The sequence below is a fragment of the Vombatus ursinus genome, unplaced genomic scaffold, assembly GCF_900497805.2.
Source record: "Vombatus ursinus unplaced genomic scaffold, bare-nosed wombat genome assembly UNPS02014768.1, whole genome shotgun sequence".
NCBI classification, from domain to species: Eukaryota; Metazoa; Chordata; class Mammalia; order Diprotodontia; family Vombatidae; genus Vombatus; species Vombatus ursinus.
Window position 1 is genome coordinate 11,901,892 of NW_020954546.1, and position 13,474 is coordinate 11,915,365.

At 42.8% G+C, this 13,474-nt stretch overlaps 1 protein-coding gene and 1 long non-coding RNA gene across 3 annotated transcripts in view; one reads left to right on the forward strand and one right to left on the reverse strand.

Annotated features, from left to right (window-relative positions):
- STYXL1 (serine/threonine/tyrosine interacting like 1) overlaps window positions 1-13,474 on the forward strand; it is a 58,814-nt gene that overhangs the window by 20,449 nt on the left and 24,891 nt on the right. For both annotated transcript variants that reach the window (XM_027862294.1, XM_027862296.1), the window contains exon 6: window positions 5,438-5,583. In XM_027862294.1, the coding sequence (XP_027718095.1) occupies window positions 5,438-5,583 (146 nt within the window). The remainder of the gene's footprint in view (window positions 1-5,437; window positions 5,584-13,474) is intronic.
- The window catches only part of LOC114043236, a 41,768-nt gene continuing 34,774 nt past the window's right edge, over window positions 6,481-13,474 (reverse strand). The window contains exon 4 of the long non-coding RNA XR_003569069.1: window positions 6,481-6,574. This is a non-coding gene — a long non-coding RNA (uncharacterized LOC114043236). The remainder of the gene's footprint in view (window positions 6,575-13,474) is intronic.

The window sequence follows — 13,474 nt, forward strand, 5'->3', positions numbered from 1 at the left end:
CCGAATGGGAACAAGCTATAAGCTGCACCTCTACTAATTAGAAGAAGGCTGAGTAAATTATAGTACGTTAATTTAATGGATTATGATGCCACAAAATTATCAACAAGGAATATACAAGGAGATATTGGAAGATCCACATGAAGCAACGAAAAGCAAGGAATAGATCATAACAAAACTATATACACCAACTATAGCTGTACAAAGCAAAAAAAAAAATTTTTAAAGAAATACAACACAATAGAACTATGGCCTGATCTGGAAAGGGACGTAAAACAAAAATATGTGTTGCTTGTTTGTTGTTTGTTCATTCATTTGGTTCTACTGAGTTAAATGGATTTTATGTAAGATTTTATTCCGTATTTTGGAAGGTTACTAGATTGTTTTTGTGGTTGGTTAAACAAATTTAGGAACATGGTGTACCATTTCCCAAATGTGGTCTCTTCTTCCTATTTAATTCTGAGCCTACCCTACTAGAATCATTTCAGACTAGTACAAAGAGACGTACTCTTGGAGCCAAGAAGACCTGAGTTCATATCCCAACTCTGACACATAAATGGGCAAGTCACTTAGCCTCTTCTGGGCAACTCCCTAAGACTAAATTCCAGAGAAGGAGACTACCTGCATTGATAGAGGAAGTTCCTCACTGGGGGCACCCTACGCCAGTGAAATCACAGGTCCAGTACCTCCCCAGAGCATCATTCATCTGTAGAACCTAAGGTATACACATACACACACACACACACACACATATTTATACATGTGTGCATATATATGTGTATGTGTGAGTGTGTAGACTTCCTTGATGCATGCATTTGGCATCCACTTTGTTTTTCAAGTGTGAATGGCTGAACTAAACTCTTTTGCAATGGTATCAGTTTCACCAAAGAGACTTTGTGACATTCTCTGACAATGCAGTCAGTCAGTCGTCTGCAAACAGAAACGTCAGAAGAATCTCACCGTCATCAAGGCCTCGTTCTTTTCTTTTTTTTTTTTTTTAAATTTTTTTTTTAAGGCAATTGGGGTTAAGTGACTTGCCCAGGGTCACACAGCTAGTAAGTGTCAAGTGTTTGGTCTGAGGCCGGATTTGAACTCAGGTCCTCCTGATTTCAGGGCCGGTGCTCCATCCACTGTGCCACCTAGCTGCCCCGCCTCGTTCTTTTCTTTTGACTCTCTTCAGGGCATCTCCCTTAGGTGACCATATGTTTCCTTGTTTTTCCCCATGCTTAATTAACATCAGTATTCAGATGGCTGAACATTATCTCCATAGTTAGGTCTGTCTTAAAGTCTCATAGAATTATGACATATTCTTAGGACATAAGTGAGAGATAACAGAGAGAGATAACAGATGGATAGGCCACGTGGTAGCCAGAGGAAGGTCTTTAGCATGTTGAATACAAACAGTGGAAGCAGTGACGTATGAAGGAAAGGTAAAGGCTTCAGAGTTAGAGGACCTGAGTTCTGATCTTGGCTCTGCTACTTACTTCCTCGGTGACCTTGACTAAGTCATGCAAATTCTCTGGGCCTTCCTTCCTCATCTATAGAACAAGGGGGTTGGACTCAATGGCCTCAGGGGGCCTTTCCAGCTCTAAACTTTCATCGCACGCACAGGATGAGCAGGCCTCACTGTAGGTGGAGGGAGCATGTGCCCTAGTGAAATTCAAAATTCATCTAAGTATTAGACAGATGTAATTGAAATTCCTGAGCTGAAGATTGACCGCTGGCACAACTGTCCCCATTGAGAGCCACGAGCTCGCCAATGTCATCTGTGTTTTGTGTCTACAGTGGTATCTCCAGCTTTAACCAGTCTACCCATGAGTCACTGATCCTTAACGACGGCTCAGGCCACTTTGGGGTACTGTAGTGGTCTGTCTCAATTGTGAGATTGAGGCAGGCAGAATCAGAGAATGTGTGTTGGGATCTCAGAGCCCGATTAGGCCAGTGTACTTCTGTTATAGATGAAGGAACTGAGCCAGAAGGCTTGATAGCTAGCCTTGCCTTCACGTACACATTTTTAGTCAGTCATTCATTCCTTAGTACACATTTCCTAGAAGCCATACCCTGGGCAAGTCACTGGGCTTCTCGGAGCCCACAGATTTAAAGGATTCTGTGAACTTGGATGGAAAGAAACTGGCATCTTTATTTCCACCAGTGTCTAACTGAAATTTAGCATTTCCTCCAATTACGTAAAAACATTACTCTGAGGTTTGGTCTGTAGGCTTCCCCAAACTGTCACAGGGTCTAGGACATCCACAAAAAGGTGAAGAGCTCCTGACCTATGAGGTCTCCAGGGTTCCTTTTGGCTCAGTGATTCTGTTCTATGAACTGAGCTGACATGTTGCCTCATCTAGGGGGACAGTCTATTCTTTCCCTTATTGTCAGACTTTTAAAATGACTTTCAATTCCAACAGTCCCTTTACTGGTTTAAGGGACATTTCCATGCCCTCATGTGCACTGAAGGAGGTGCGTGTCTTAGAAATGTGCTGAATCTGAGATCCTTTGTAATCCTATGGGCAGAGCTTCAGCCTCTGTCTAGGGCAGCCAGCTGTTCCTGTGACTGGCCGTTCACCTCCTCCCTGGTTAGATCCCTGTGGGTTCTGGCCTATCCCAAACCCAAGCTGCTTGACAACATGGAAACAAAGAAGACAGATCTTTGCAAGGCCCACCAGCTCCCCTCCCTGAGCTGCTCTTGTGCCTGGTGGAGCCTATGGCCATGCCCACAGATGGTCACACTGGGCTGGGCACACCGAAGGACATCCTCCTGCCACTTTCATACTCCGGATGGTGTCTGATCTACTGTCCCCAGAGACTCATTTTATTCCTCTTTGTTTTCAGTGAGTAGTTGTAATGACCAGCTACACCCCTGCAGCTCCCCAGGAGTGGCCAGCACTCTGCCCTACAGGGACTGTATTGGCCCTATCTTCCATCCTTGTCAGTCAGATCTGCTCATTCCCTGCTGCTCAAGGCACCATGGGTCTCATTGCTTGGGGATTATCTCTCTTAATCTTGTAGCTCACTGACCTAGAGAAATGGCTTCATTAGCTTGGTTGTAGCAGTGCCCCAAACCAGTCCTCTCTGGAGTTTCCTTTACTTTTTCAGAGTCAAAGACTCCCAAAGCCTTAGTGATTGGGATCAGCCAGTGGCCACTACCAGCTTCCTTCTATACCCCCATGAAGTCAGAGTCCCCAGGTCCCTTGGATACCGTGGAAGACCACTGAACTTGCAAAGTTACATGTCTTGGGGCCATCTAGGGAATCTGTGACCTTGGGCAAGTCATTTAACCCCTTTAGGCTTCAATTACCTCATCTGTGAAATGGGGGCTTGTACAAGATGACTATAGGTCTATAATCCTCTGGTCTTAAGAGGCACCTTTTGTTCTCTTGTCTACATGGAAACAACTGGTTTTACCAGATAACAAAGGAGGAAGGTAACCAAAACGAAATGGGTACTGCACCTTCAGGTAAGTAATTCTCCCCCCCCCAGATGTTGAGTGATACTTCAAAACACCTGTTGTGATCTGAACTCTATCCTTTCTCACTGGCCCCGACTGAATTCCATTGTTACATGCTTTTCCTCTTAAGAGTATTCCTTCCATTCCTCAGTGGATAAATGGTCAAAGTATATGAACAAATAGTTTTCAAAAGAAGAACTGGAAAGGATTCACAGGCACATGAAAAAAAAATGCTCCAAATCACTAATAATAAGAGAAATGCAAATCAAAACGACCCTGAGGTTTCACCTCACACCTTGCAAACTGGCAAAAATGACAAAAAAGGGCAACAGTCAGTGTTGGGGAGGGGGGTGGTAGGAAGATAGGCACACTAATACATTGTTGATGAAGTTGTGAAATGGTACAACCATTTTGGAAAGCATTTTAGAATTATGCTAATAAGGTGACTAAAATGTCCGTACCTTTTGAACCAATGACTCTTTTACTATGCTTCTCCCCGAAATAAGCCATTGATAAGAAAAAAAAATGCCCATCTACCCCAAAATATTTATGGCAGCATTTATTTATTTTTTTTTGTGATAGCTAAGAATTGGAAACAAAGTAGATGCCCATTGATCAGGGAATGGCTAAACAAATTGTAGTACTTGAGGGTAGTGGAATATTATTGTACTGTAAGAAGCAATGTGTGTGATGAATACAGAGAAGCATGGAAAGAGCTACATGAACTGATGCAAAGTGAAGTCAGCAGAGCCAAGGAAACAATATACACAGTGACTGCAACAATGTAAATGGAAAGACCAACAATGCACCAAAATATCAAAAGTAAATGTAACAGAATTGAAAAGATCAAATGGGATTCAAATAAAGACATGAGAAGACACCACCCTAGCCCTTGGTGGGGGTGGAAGGCCTAGGGGCGTTACACATGCACATGTTTTCAGACTTTCTCAATGTATCCATCAGTCATGCTGACTTTTTTTTTTCCTTTCTTAAAAAAACCCCACACCCCACTATTTGTCATAGGGGATGCTTTTGGAGAGGAGAAGAGTGAGGAACACATGGGATACTATGGTGATATAAGAAACAGAAAACATCAATTAAAAAATTACTTAAGAAAAGAAGTATTCCTCCCACTTCTGGAAAGGATGAAGCTTGAGTAGAACAATGAACCTTAAGAAAGCTGAAAACTCTAGTCTTTCTCTGTCAGGAATAGGACCTATTGTGCTCTGAAGCCAAGAAAGGTCTCTGAAGCAAGGAACAAGGGAAGGTTGGAGCTAGGAAATACCTGTGCATTCAGGGGTGTGCTGGTAAATGTTTAACAACCAGCTCTCTGAAAAAAAAGATGCATGACACACTTTTCAGTTTAATCTGCATCATTCACATTCTCCATCACTTTCATAAGTTTAGACTATCAACAAAGCAGTAAACCAAGCCCCAATTTATAGTTTTTGCTGATTTCTAAGGTGTAAATGCTCACACTGAAAATTTTAACAATCTGCTCTCCCTGGGAGAGTTAGCTCTACCACACTCCATACCAGTTAGGGGTTAGAAGCGTTATGCAACAAACCAGCCAGTTAACCAGGATACGTTTTGCCAAGCCGAGAGGCCAGGAGCAAAAAGAAGTATTCTGAGCAAAAGCAGGTTTGGTACCAACACCAGGCAACAAGCAGAGAGACATACAGGGAAGTAAACAACAGTTTTCCCGATCTACGACAGGCAGCCAACCTTTGGGCCCCCCTCTTCGCATCCTTCTTAAATCTCTGAAGCTGGACAGCTTCCGTTGCTCACTGTATGGCTTTCCATGTCTCTGAGCTACTGCAGGCAGGTTCAAATATTCCCTTACAAGAGACAGGCCCAAACACTGATAAGAAAGGAGACATCCCTGCCTGTCCGGATCCTACCCACAGTCCTAAAGAGCTGCATAAAAACAAATGGAAAGACTGTTCTCTGGTTCATCCACAAGTCAGCCCTTTCCTTCTGCCTCTATAGGAACTGGATGCATTTCAGACATACCCCGTAGAGATAGTGCCCGGAGAAGTCTACCTGGGAACTTCGAGGCAGGCCTGCAATCCTCAAATGCATAAACATCTGAAAGTCAAAGCTCATGTCAACGTCTGCTTGGAAACAGCACCCTTGTAAGTAACGGGACTTCTGTGTGTTTTGTAGGAGGCTGAGCAGCACACCCCTGAATGCACAGGTATTTCCTAGCTCCAACCTTCCCTTGTTCCTTGCTTCAGAGACCTTTCTTGGCTTCAGAGCACAATAGGTCCTATTCCTGACAGAGAAAGACTAGAGTTTTCAGCTTTCTTAAGGTTCATTGTTCTACTCAAGCTTCATCCTTTCCAGAAGTGGGAGGAATACTTCTTTTCTTAAGTAATTTTTTAATTGATGTTTTCTGTTTCTTATATCACCATAGTATCCCATGTGTTCCTCACTCTTCTCCTCTCCAAAAGCATCCCCTATGACAAATAGTGGGGTGTGGGGTTTTTTTAAGAAAGGAAAAAAAAAAGTCAGCATGACTGATGGATACATTGAGAAAGTCTGAAAACATGTGCATGTGTTTCTTTTTAATTTGTAATATGCTTGATGACATATGCATATGTCCCTACAGAATTACGGAATCTTAGAGTTTCAAGGCCTCTTAGAGCTCATGCAGCACGACTTCCATCACCAATGGGTCTACTGGAGAGGCATCAGTCAATAAATATTTGTTGTTTATTGATTGATAGTTTATTGATTGTTTGAGGCATGAGTTCAACAATAAAGCTAACTGTTCTCTGTAACATCGTTTTACCAATGTCAAGTACATGAAACTGATTGCTGCCCATTGGTATATGCCTATATTTTCTTTTTTTTCCCCCTTAATAGTATTTTTTTTCCAATTACATGTAAAAACAGTTTTCAGCATTTTTGTAAAATTTGGAGCTCCAGATTTTTCTCCCTCTCTCCCCTGTGCAATCATGTTAAACATATTTCCACATTAGTCATGTTGTGAAAGAAAAATCAGAACAGAAGGAAAAAACCATGAGAAAGAAAAAGAGAGAAAGTAGTCTGCTTTAATCTGCATTCAGACTCCACAGTTCTTTCTCTGGATGTGATTCTATGCCTATATTTTCTATCCGCCATCTAGATGAAAAAAAAGAAAAGAAAATTGGTCAATTACAATAAGTAATTTTTTCAATCTAATTTTCTAAATTCCTTTCTAAAAAAAACCCAGGAGAACTATACTCAAACTATAATCCAAAGATCAATTTCAGTTAGCATGTATGTTCATGTCTTTTCAAAAGCTGCAATTTTGTCTTTAAACTCATCCTCCCTGGGATTTTTAGAACTGGACAATTCCGTCAGTTGGTATTACCTCTAATTATAATAGCCTAGGGAAACACTTTGATCCAATTAATGGTACTTTTGTTGTTATCAAGAGAGCTTCAAGAGAAGTGTGGGTTTAATTTTTTCTCTATCCATTGTCATGTTTGAAATGTTACACCTGCCTCTCAACGAGATACTGACTCTAGTATCGTTTTACAAGAGCAATTTCAAACGATCCAATTTAATATTAGGAAGCAGAGTCAGTTGGAAACCTTTCCCCCTCTATTACCATTCCAAAAATGGCTCACTCACCTGGCATCATTAGAAGAAGAGGCATGTTGCTTAAATGAACTTTCCAAATGAATCAATCTTACCACATTAAGTATATAATCTTTTTTAAAATGTTCTGTAATCGTTTCTGGAGGTTGTTCTTTGGGTTGTGGTGAGGACCTGTCCTGGAAGCCACTGTGGCATGTGCTGAAGTGTTGGCAAAGTTCAGTGCCACCCTGTCTCCAACCTGAATGGGGATGGCCTGCCCCCACTGCCGTCCCAGCCACGGGAGACCCACAAAAGAGAGTTCTCCCATCAAAATCTACGACTCTGTCAGACAGTTCAGCATCAGAAACAGATACAGTTTGATCTATGGGAATGATATAAAGATGGGTTTGTATGTTAGCATTATGACTCCTCTCTATACCAGTCAAACTGGATTCTTTACTGACCGGACTTCTGCACGTTACAGCCCAGCCATCAGCTGAACCCTAAGGATACGTGAGTGTCTGTGATGAGGTCAGGCTGGTGGTGGGCAGCAGGTCAATTCTGCAGCTGCAGTTTGTCTGTGCCCTGTAGCCTCACGCTTGGCCCGAGGACTTCTCAGGAAGAGTTCTCTCCTCCTCTCCCTTCCTGATTTCCACTTCCTAGCCTGATCTGTCTCACACCACACTGTGTGAAGCTGGGCATCAGAGCAAGCAGCTGGGACATCCTACACTAGGCAGACAGACCCTGTCACTGGACAGTTACTGGACCCTTCACAGAAACACAGCCTTGGAAACATTGCCCCTCCCCACCCCATTCACATTGGCAGTGAAGAAGAATGAGAGGAAAGTCTCTGCTCTTTCCTAGCTGTCTGTCCTTGGTCAAGTCACTGTTTCTTGGCTTGCCAGGTCCTCATCCATAAAATGGGGAGATTGGACACAGTGGCCTCTGAGGTCTCTTCCAGCTCTGAATCCACAGTGTTGTGCACTTGCCACAAAGCCTTAAAATGGCTGCATCCCTCTGAATAGGCCTGCTGACATATCCCCTCTTTGGCTTGGCCACATTTTTTTCAGTGCTTTTCTCATACCCACAATAAGTATTTAGGGAGCATCTACCATGGGCTTAGCGCACGACCTTGTAAAGTTTCAGGGCAGTGAATTGAACACTGGCCCTGGAATCAGAAAGACCTCCGTTGACATCTGGCCTTTCCAACACAGGGATAACTCAGTTAATTAATACTCAGAGGAGCTCACCTGAAGCCCACAGAACTTTGTGGCTCAGCCCCAGAGAACGAGACTGTTCCTTTTGTACTTGAGAAAGTGACTTGGGAGGAACTAACACGGTTCTCCAGATGTTAAGGCTTGTGAAAGGAGCTTTATAAAATTCGGCCTTGCTTCACAGACTGAGACTCAGGATTGGGAGGAAAGCAAACTACTCTGTGTTGAACAAACCCCAGCCTGGGGTAAGTGTGATCAGAGAGTGGAAGGTTTCCGTGTGATGCTGAAAACTCACTTTAATTGGACCTTTAACAGAGTGAAAATTGTTAGCTCAGGGTTCCACAGATGGTGTGACTTGTATTTCCAGCAACTTGTATATTTCTGCAACTTCTGCCCCCAATCACTGGAGACATTGGATGAAATCAAGGGGGGAGTCCGCCCGCAGAGGGGCAGTCTTCCAAAATTTTCCCATCTGGAAATCTCTTCCTTCCATGACCTTGGAGACAGGCTTCTGGTGGCCATGCGGGGCACAGGGAAGGGATAGCTTCTGTGATTGGCTTGAACTGCTTAAATTGGTGGTGCTCAGCAGCCGCTGTTTAGAGCCTCATCTTCCAGCAGCTGACTGTGATTGGGGATTGAGGGACTACAGCAATTGAGTGCTGATGGTGTAAGCTGCCACGTCCCGAGAATCTAACTGCTGATGACCAGGACCGGAGGAGAAGAGCCAAGACCGTGAGTCAGTATTCCTCTGAATCTCCCTGGTGCCTGGAGGCTAAGATGAGAGGAGTGGGCACCCCCCGAAAATCATATCAGCTAGTGAGATGGAGGGAAAGATAGCACTTCCTTCTTCTACATTTTAGTGTAGTCATTGACCTCCGGAGGTCACAAGCCCTTCATTAATCCTTTCCACAACCTGTGGGAATAGTGTCTCAGAACTATTCCATCAGCACCCAGGAGATCTGAGGGAGTGGAAGGATTTGGGGAATATGATTGGAAAAGAAACCTCCATGTGGGAGTGTCTAACATACTCCCCTTTGTTTTCACTATGTTCAGTAAACTGTGTCCTCAGTGTGTTCACTGGGTCAGTCACTAAACATTTATTAAGCACTTACTGCATTTAATTCTGGGGATACAGAGAAAGGCTAAAAACAGCCACTGACCTCAAGGAGCTCACGCTTTAATGGGAGGAGAAAACATGTAAATAACTATGCATATAAAGTTATATACCAGCTAAAAGGGGAATAACCAAAGGAGAAAAGGCGGTAGGATTGAGAGGGATTGGGAAAGGCTTCTTGGAGAATATGGGATTTTAGCTGGGATTCAAAGTGTCTGTGTCACTGGGCTGAGAGAGGAGATTCCAGATTCAGAGTTGAGGTGAGATTTATAGATTTCCAATTTTTAATATCCCCTAGTTTAAATTCCAGAACCCATCAGGGGAATTGTGGGAATACTTGCAGGCTGAACACCCTCTAGTGGCCAAGGTGGAGACTGCAGCCTATTGGGAGATTGTACCATGTCTACACCAGAGTAATGGCAATGGCGACCGAGAAGATGGTGCCAGAGATGGCTCCATTATATTTGCTTGGTAAATAATCAATACGGAGCCACACTTCCTTCCTCCAGCTGGAAGACATTCATTCAACAAGCATTTATAAGAGCCTACTATGTGCCACATCCTGTACACAGCCTGGGGTTGCAGAGGCAAAAAAAACACATTCCCTGCATTCCAGAAACTTACATTCTGTGGGGAGCAGCATGTACACGTATTTGTTGTTTTTCAGTCGGGTACGACTCTCAGTGACGCCATTTGTGGTTTTCTTGGCAAAGGTACTAGAATGCATTGTTTGCCATTTCCTTCTCCAGCTCATTTTACAATTGAGGAAACTGAGGCAAATAGGATGAAGGGACTTGCCCAGGGTCACACAGCTAGTAAGTGTCTGAGGCCAGATTTGAACTCAGGAAGATGAGTCTTCCTGACTCCAGACCTGGTACTGTATCCTCTGCACCACCCAGCTGCCCATGCACACATATAAGTAGATACAAAAGTATTTATATAGATACAAGTATGTAAAAAGTAGATATAAAATATATCTATAAACAAGAATATTATAATAAAAAACGAATACAAGTAAATACAGGGTAATGGAGTGGGGAATCACGTCTCTGTAGAAGGATCATCTGAGCTGAGCTTTGGAGGAGACCAGGTGTTGGTTTCTAAGAGGTCAGAGGTGAAGAGGGAGGGCCTTCTAGGCGTGAGGGAGAGCCTGGGCAGAAGTAAGGAGAGCAGAGATGGAATGTGGTATATTTGAGGAACAGCAGGGAGGTCATTTTGGCTGCATCATAGAGTACACAAAAGAGATCCAGGTGTGCCAAGTCTGGAAAGATAAGCAGGATTGGTACGTGAAGGTCTTTGAATGCCAAGCAGAGAAGTGGTGGTAGGAGTCACTGAGTAAGAGAGTGAGGAGTCGATGTACTATAGCAAGGTCTAGGAGGTCAGGCTAGAAGTGGAAACAAGTCCCCCGTAACCTGTTTGTCCTACTTGCCTTCCTCAGGGTCCACAGGAAAAGCTCTATTTTGGGGAGCTTATCAGAAGACCCAAAGTACTTGATAAATGATCCACAAGAGAAGAAAGGACAAACAACAACCCTCACCCCCACTGCCTGTTGAGGTATAGAGGTTTATGGTGCTGGGTCCCTGAAATAGCAACAGGCAGGTCTTACCCGAATGAATTCAACCCAAGTCTTCTCTTAGCCAAAGACAAGGTTTATTAAAGATTTGCCATATTGGCCAGACACTTAAGGAACATTTGTGACGCTCATATTGACAAGCAGGCTAGAGTGAATCTGAGCACCTTAATGGTGGCCAAGATGGATCTTACGTACAGAAGGACTGTGGGAGGGATCTAGGAGTGGCCAAGTAGTTTGAGGTGACTGGAGGAAGGGTCTAGGGAGGATCTTGATGGGAGTGGCCAGTAGGCTGGGGTGACTAGAGGTCTGACACCTGGGAATGAGGTCTAGATAGGATCAAGAGTGGGAAGTAGCTTGGGATCATCCAGAGGTAACAGACAGTGGAGGGCTGGGCTAGCTTAAGGGTAAGGGAGAATTGGGAGATTGGTGTAGGCAATAATGAAAGGCCAATTGAGGGGATCATAGCCTCAGGGGAACACTAGAGACTTCCTGGATCAAGAGGGAATATTCTAGGAGTTCCAGGTGGGGGTTTCCAGAGCCTGTCCACTGAGAAAGAGATTCCCTAAAGATGGACTGAGGATTAGGGTGCTCAGCCCTGAGCCAGGGAAATAGCTTCCCTTCACTCTCCTATATGTCTAAAGCCACCAGAGCTGTCCCACCATACTCTTGTGCCTGAAATAAAGGGACTCAAAGAAATACATATGTCAGGTCCAACCACAGATGTTTATAGGAAGTAAAACAAGGTTAGTTTTTGAAAAATACAACTGATGAGAAGATTACAAAGCAGCAAACATCAAAACAATCTGGTAACAGCTAAGAAATAGAGTGATAGATCAGTGGAATAGATTAGGTACAGAATACACAGTAGTAAATGACTATAGTAATCTAGTACTTGATAAATACAAAGATCCAAACTTTTGGGACAAGAACTCACTATTTGACAAAAACTGCTGGGAAAACTGAAAAGCAGTTTGGCAGAAACTAGATATAGACCAACATCTCATACCATATCAAGATAAGATTAAAATGGGTACATGAGTTAGACATAGAGGTTGATACCATAAGCAAATCAAGGGGAATGGAATAGTTTACTTGTCATATCTGTGGACACAGGAAGAATTTGTTACCAAAAAAGAGAGCATTACAGGATGTAAAATGGATAATTTTTATTACATTAAATTAAAAAGGTTTTGCACAAACAAAACCAATGCAGCCAAGATTAGAAGAAAAGCAGAAAACAAGGAGAAATTTTTTTTTACAGCACGTTTCTCTGATAAGAGGCCTCATTTCTCAAATATATAGAGAACTGAGTCAAATTTGTAAGAGTACAAGTCATTCCCCAATTGATAAATGGCCTAAGGATGTGAACAGGCATTTTTCACATTAAAAAAAATGCTCTAAATCACTATTGATTAGAAAAATGCAAATTAAAACAACTCTAAAGTACTACCTCACACTTATCAGATTGCTTAATATGACAGAAAATGATAAATGTTGGAGGGCATAGGGGAAAACTGGAACGCTGTCGGTGGAGTTGTGAACTGATCCAACCATTCAGGAGAGCAATTTGGAACTATGCCCAAAGAACAATCAAACTGTGGATACCCTTTGACCCAGCAATACCACCACTAGGTCTATATCCCCAAAATATTTTTTTTAAAAAGGTAAAGGACTTATATGTACAAAAATATTTTTAGCAGCTCTTTTCTGTGGTGGCAAAGAACTGGAATTTGAGGCGATGGCTGAACAAGTTATGGTATATTATTGTAATGGAATTCTATTGTGCAATAAGAAATAATGAACAGGATGCTTTAAGAAAAATCTGGAAAGACTTACATGATCTGATGCAAAGTAAAGTAGGCAGAACTGGGAGAATGTTGTACACAGTAACAGCAATATTGTACAATGACTTAGCTATTCTTAGCAATACAGTGATTCAAGACAGTTCTGAAGGACTTAGGATGAAAAATGCTATCCACCTCCAGAGAAACTGATAGAACCTGAATGCAGATCAAAGCATACTCTTTTTTTTGCTTTTTTTTTGTCTTTTTTTCTTTCACAACATGACAAATATGGAAATATGTTTTGCATGACTGCATATCTATAACCTATATCAAACTGTTTGCCCTGCCTTCTAATGGGGGGTGGGAGGAGAGAATTTGGAACTCAAAGTTTTTAAAAATGAATGTTAAGAATTGTTTTTACACGTAATTGGAAAAAATAAAGTATTTGGAAATAGAAAAAAAAAGGGGGAAATACACCTGATAGCAGAGCCAATGAATGAGCCCAGAAATGGGTGCCATTTGCCCCGAGCCAAAGGCTGGGGAGGGAGGAGGATAAAAATAGTTGGCTCCTCTAAATTCCCTGTAATGCTTCTGCTTTTACCAGCAATTCAGGCCTTCAAAGCAGCATGTCTGTCACCCACTGCTGCCACTGTTTGCCCCCTCTGTTGCTGCTACCAACTCAATCGTCTTCCTCCTCCTCCTCCTCCTCCTCCCTGTCCTCCATCTCTTTCTGTGTCTCATCCTCTCTGTCTTTCTGTGTCTCATCCTCTCTGT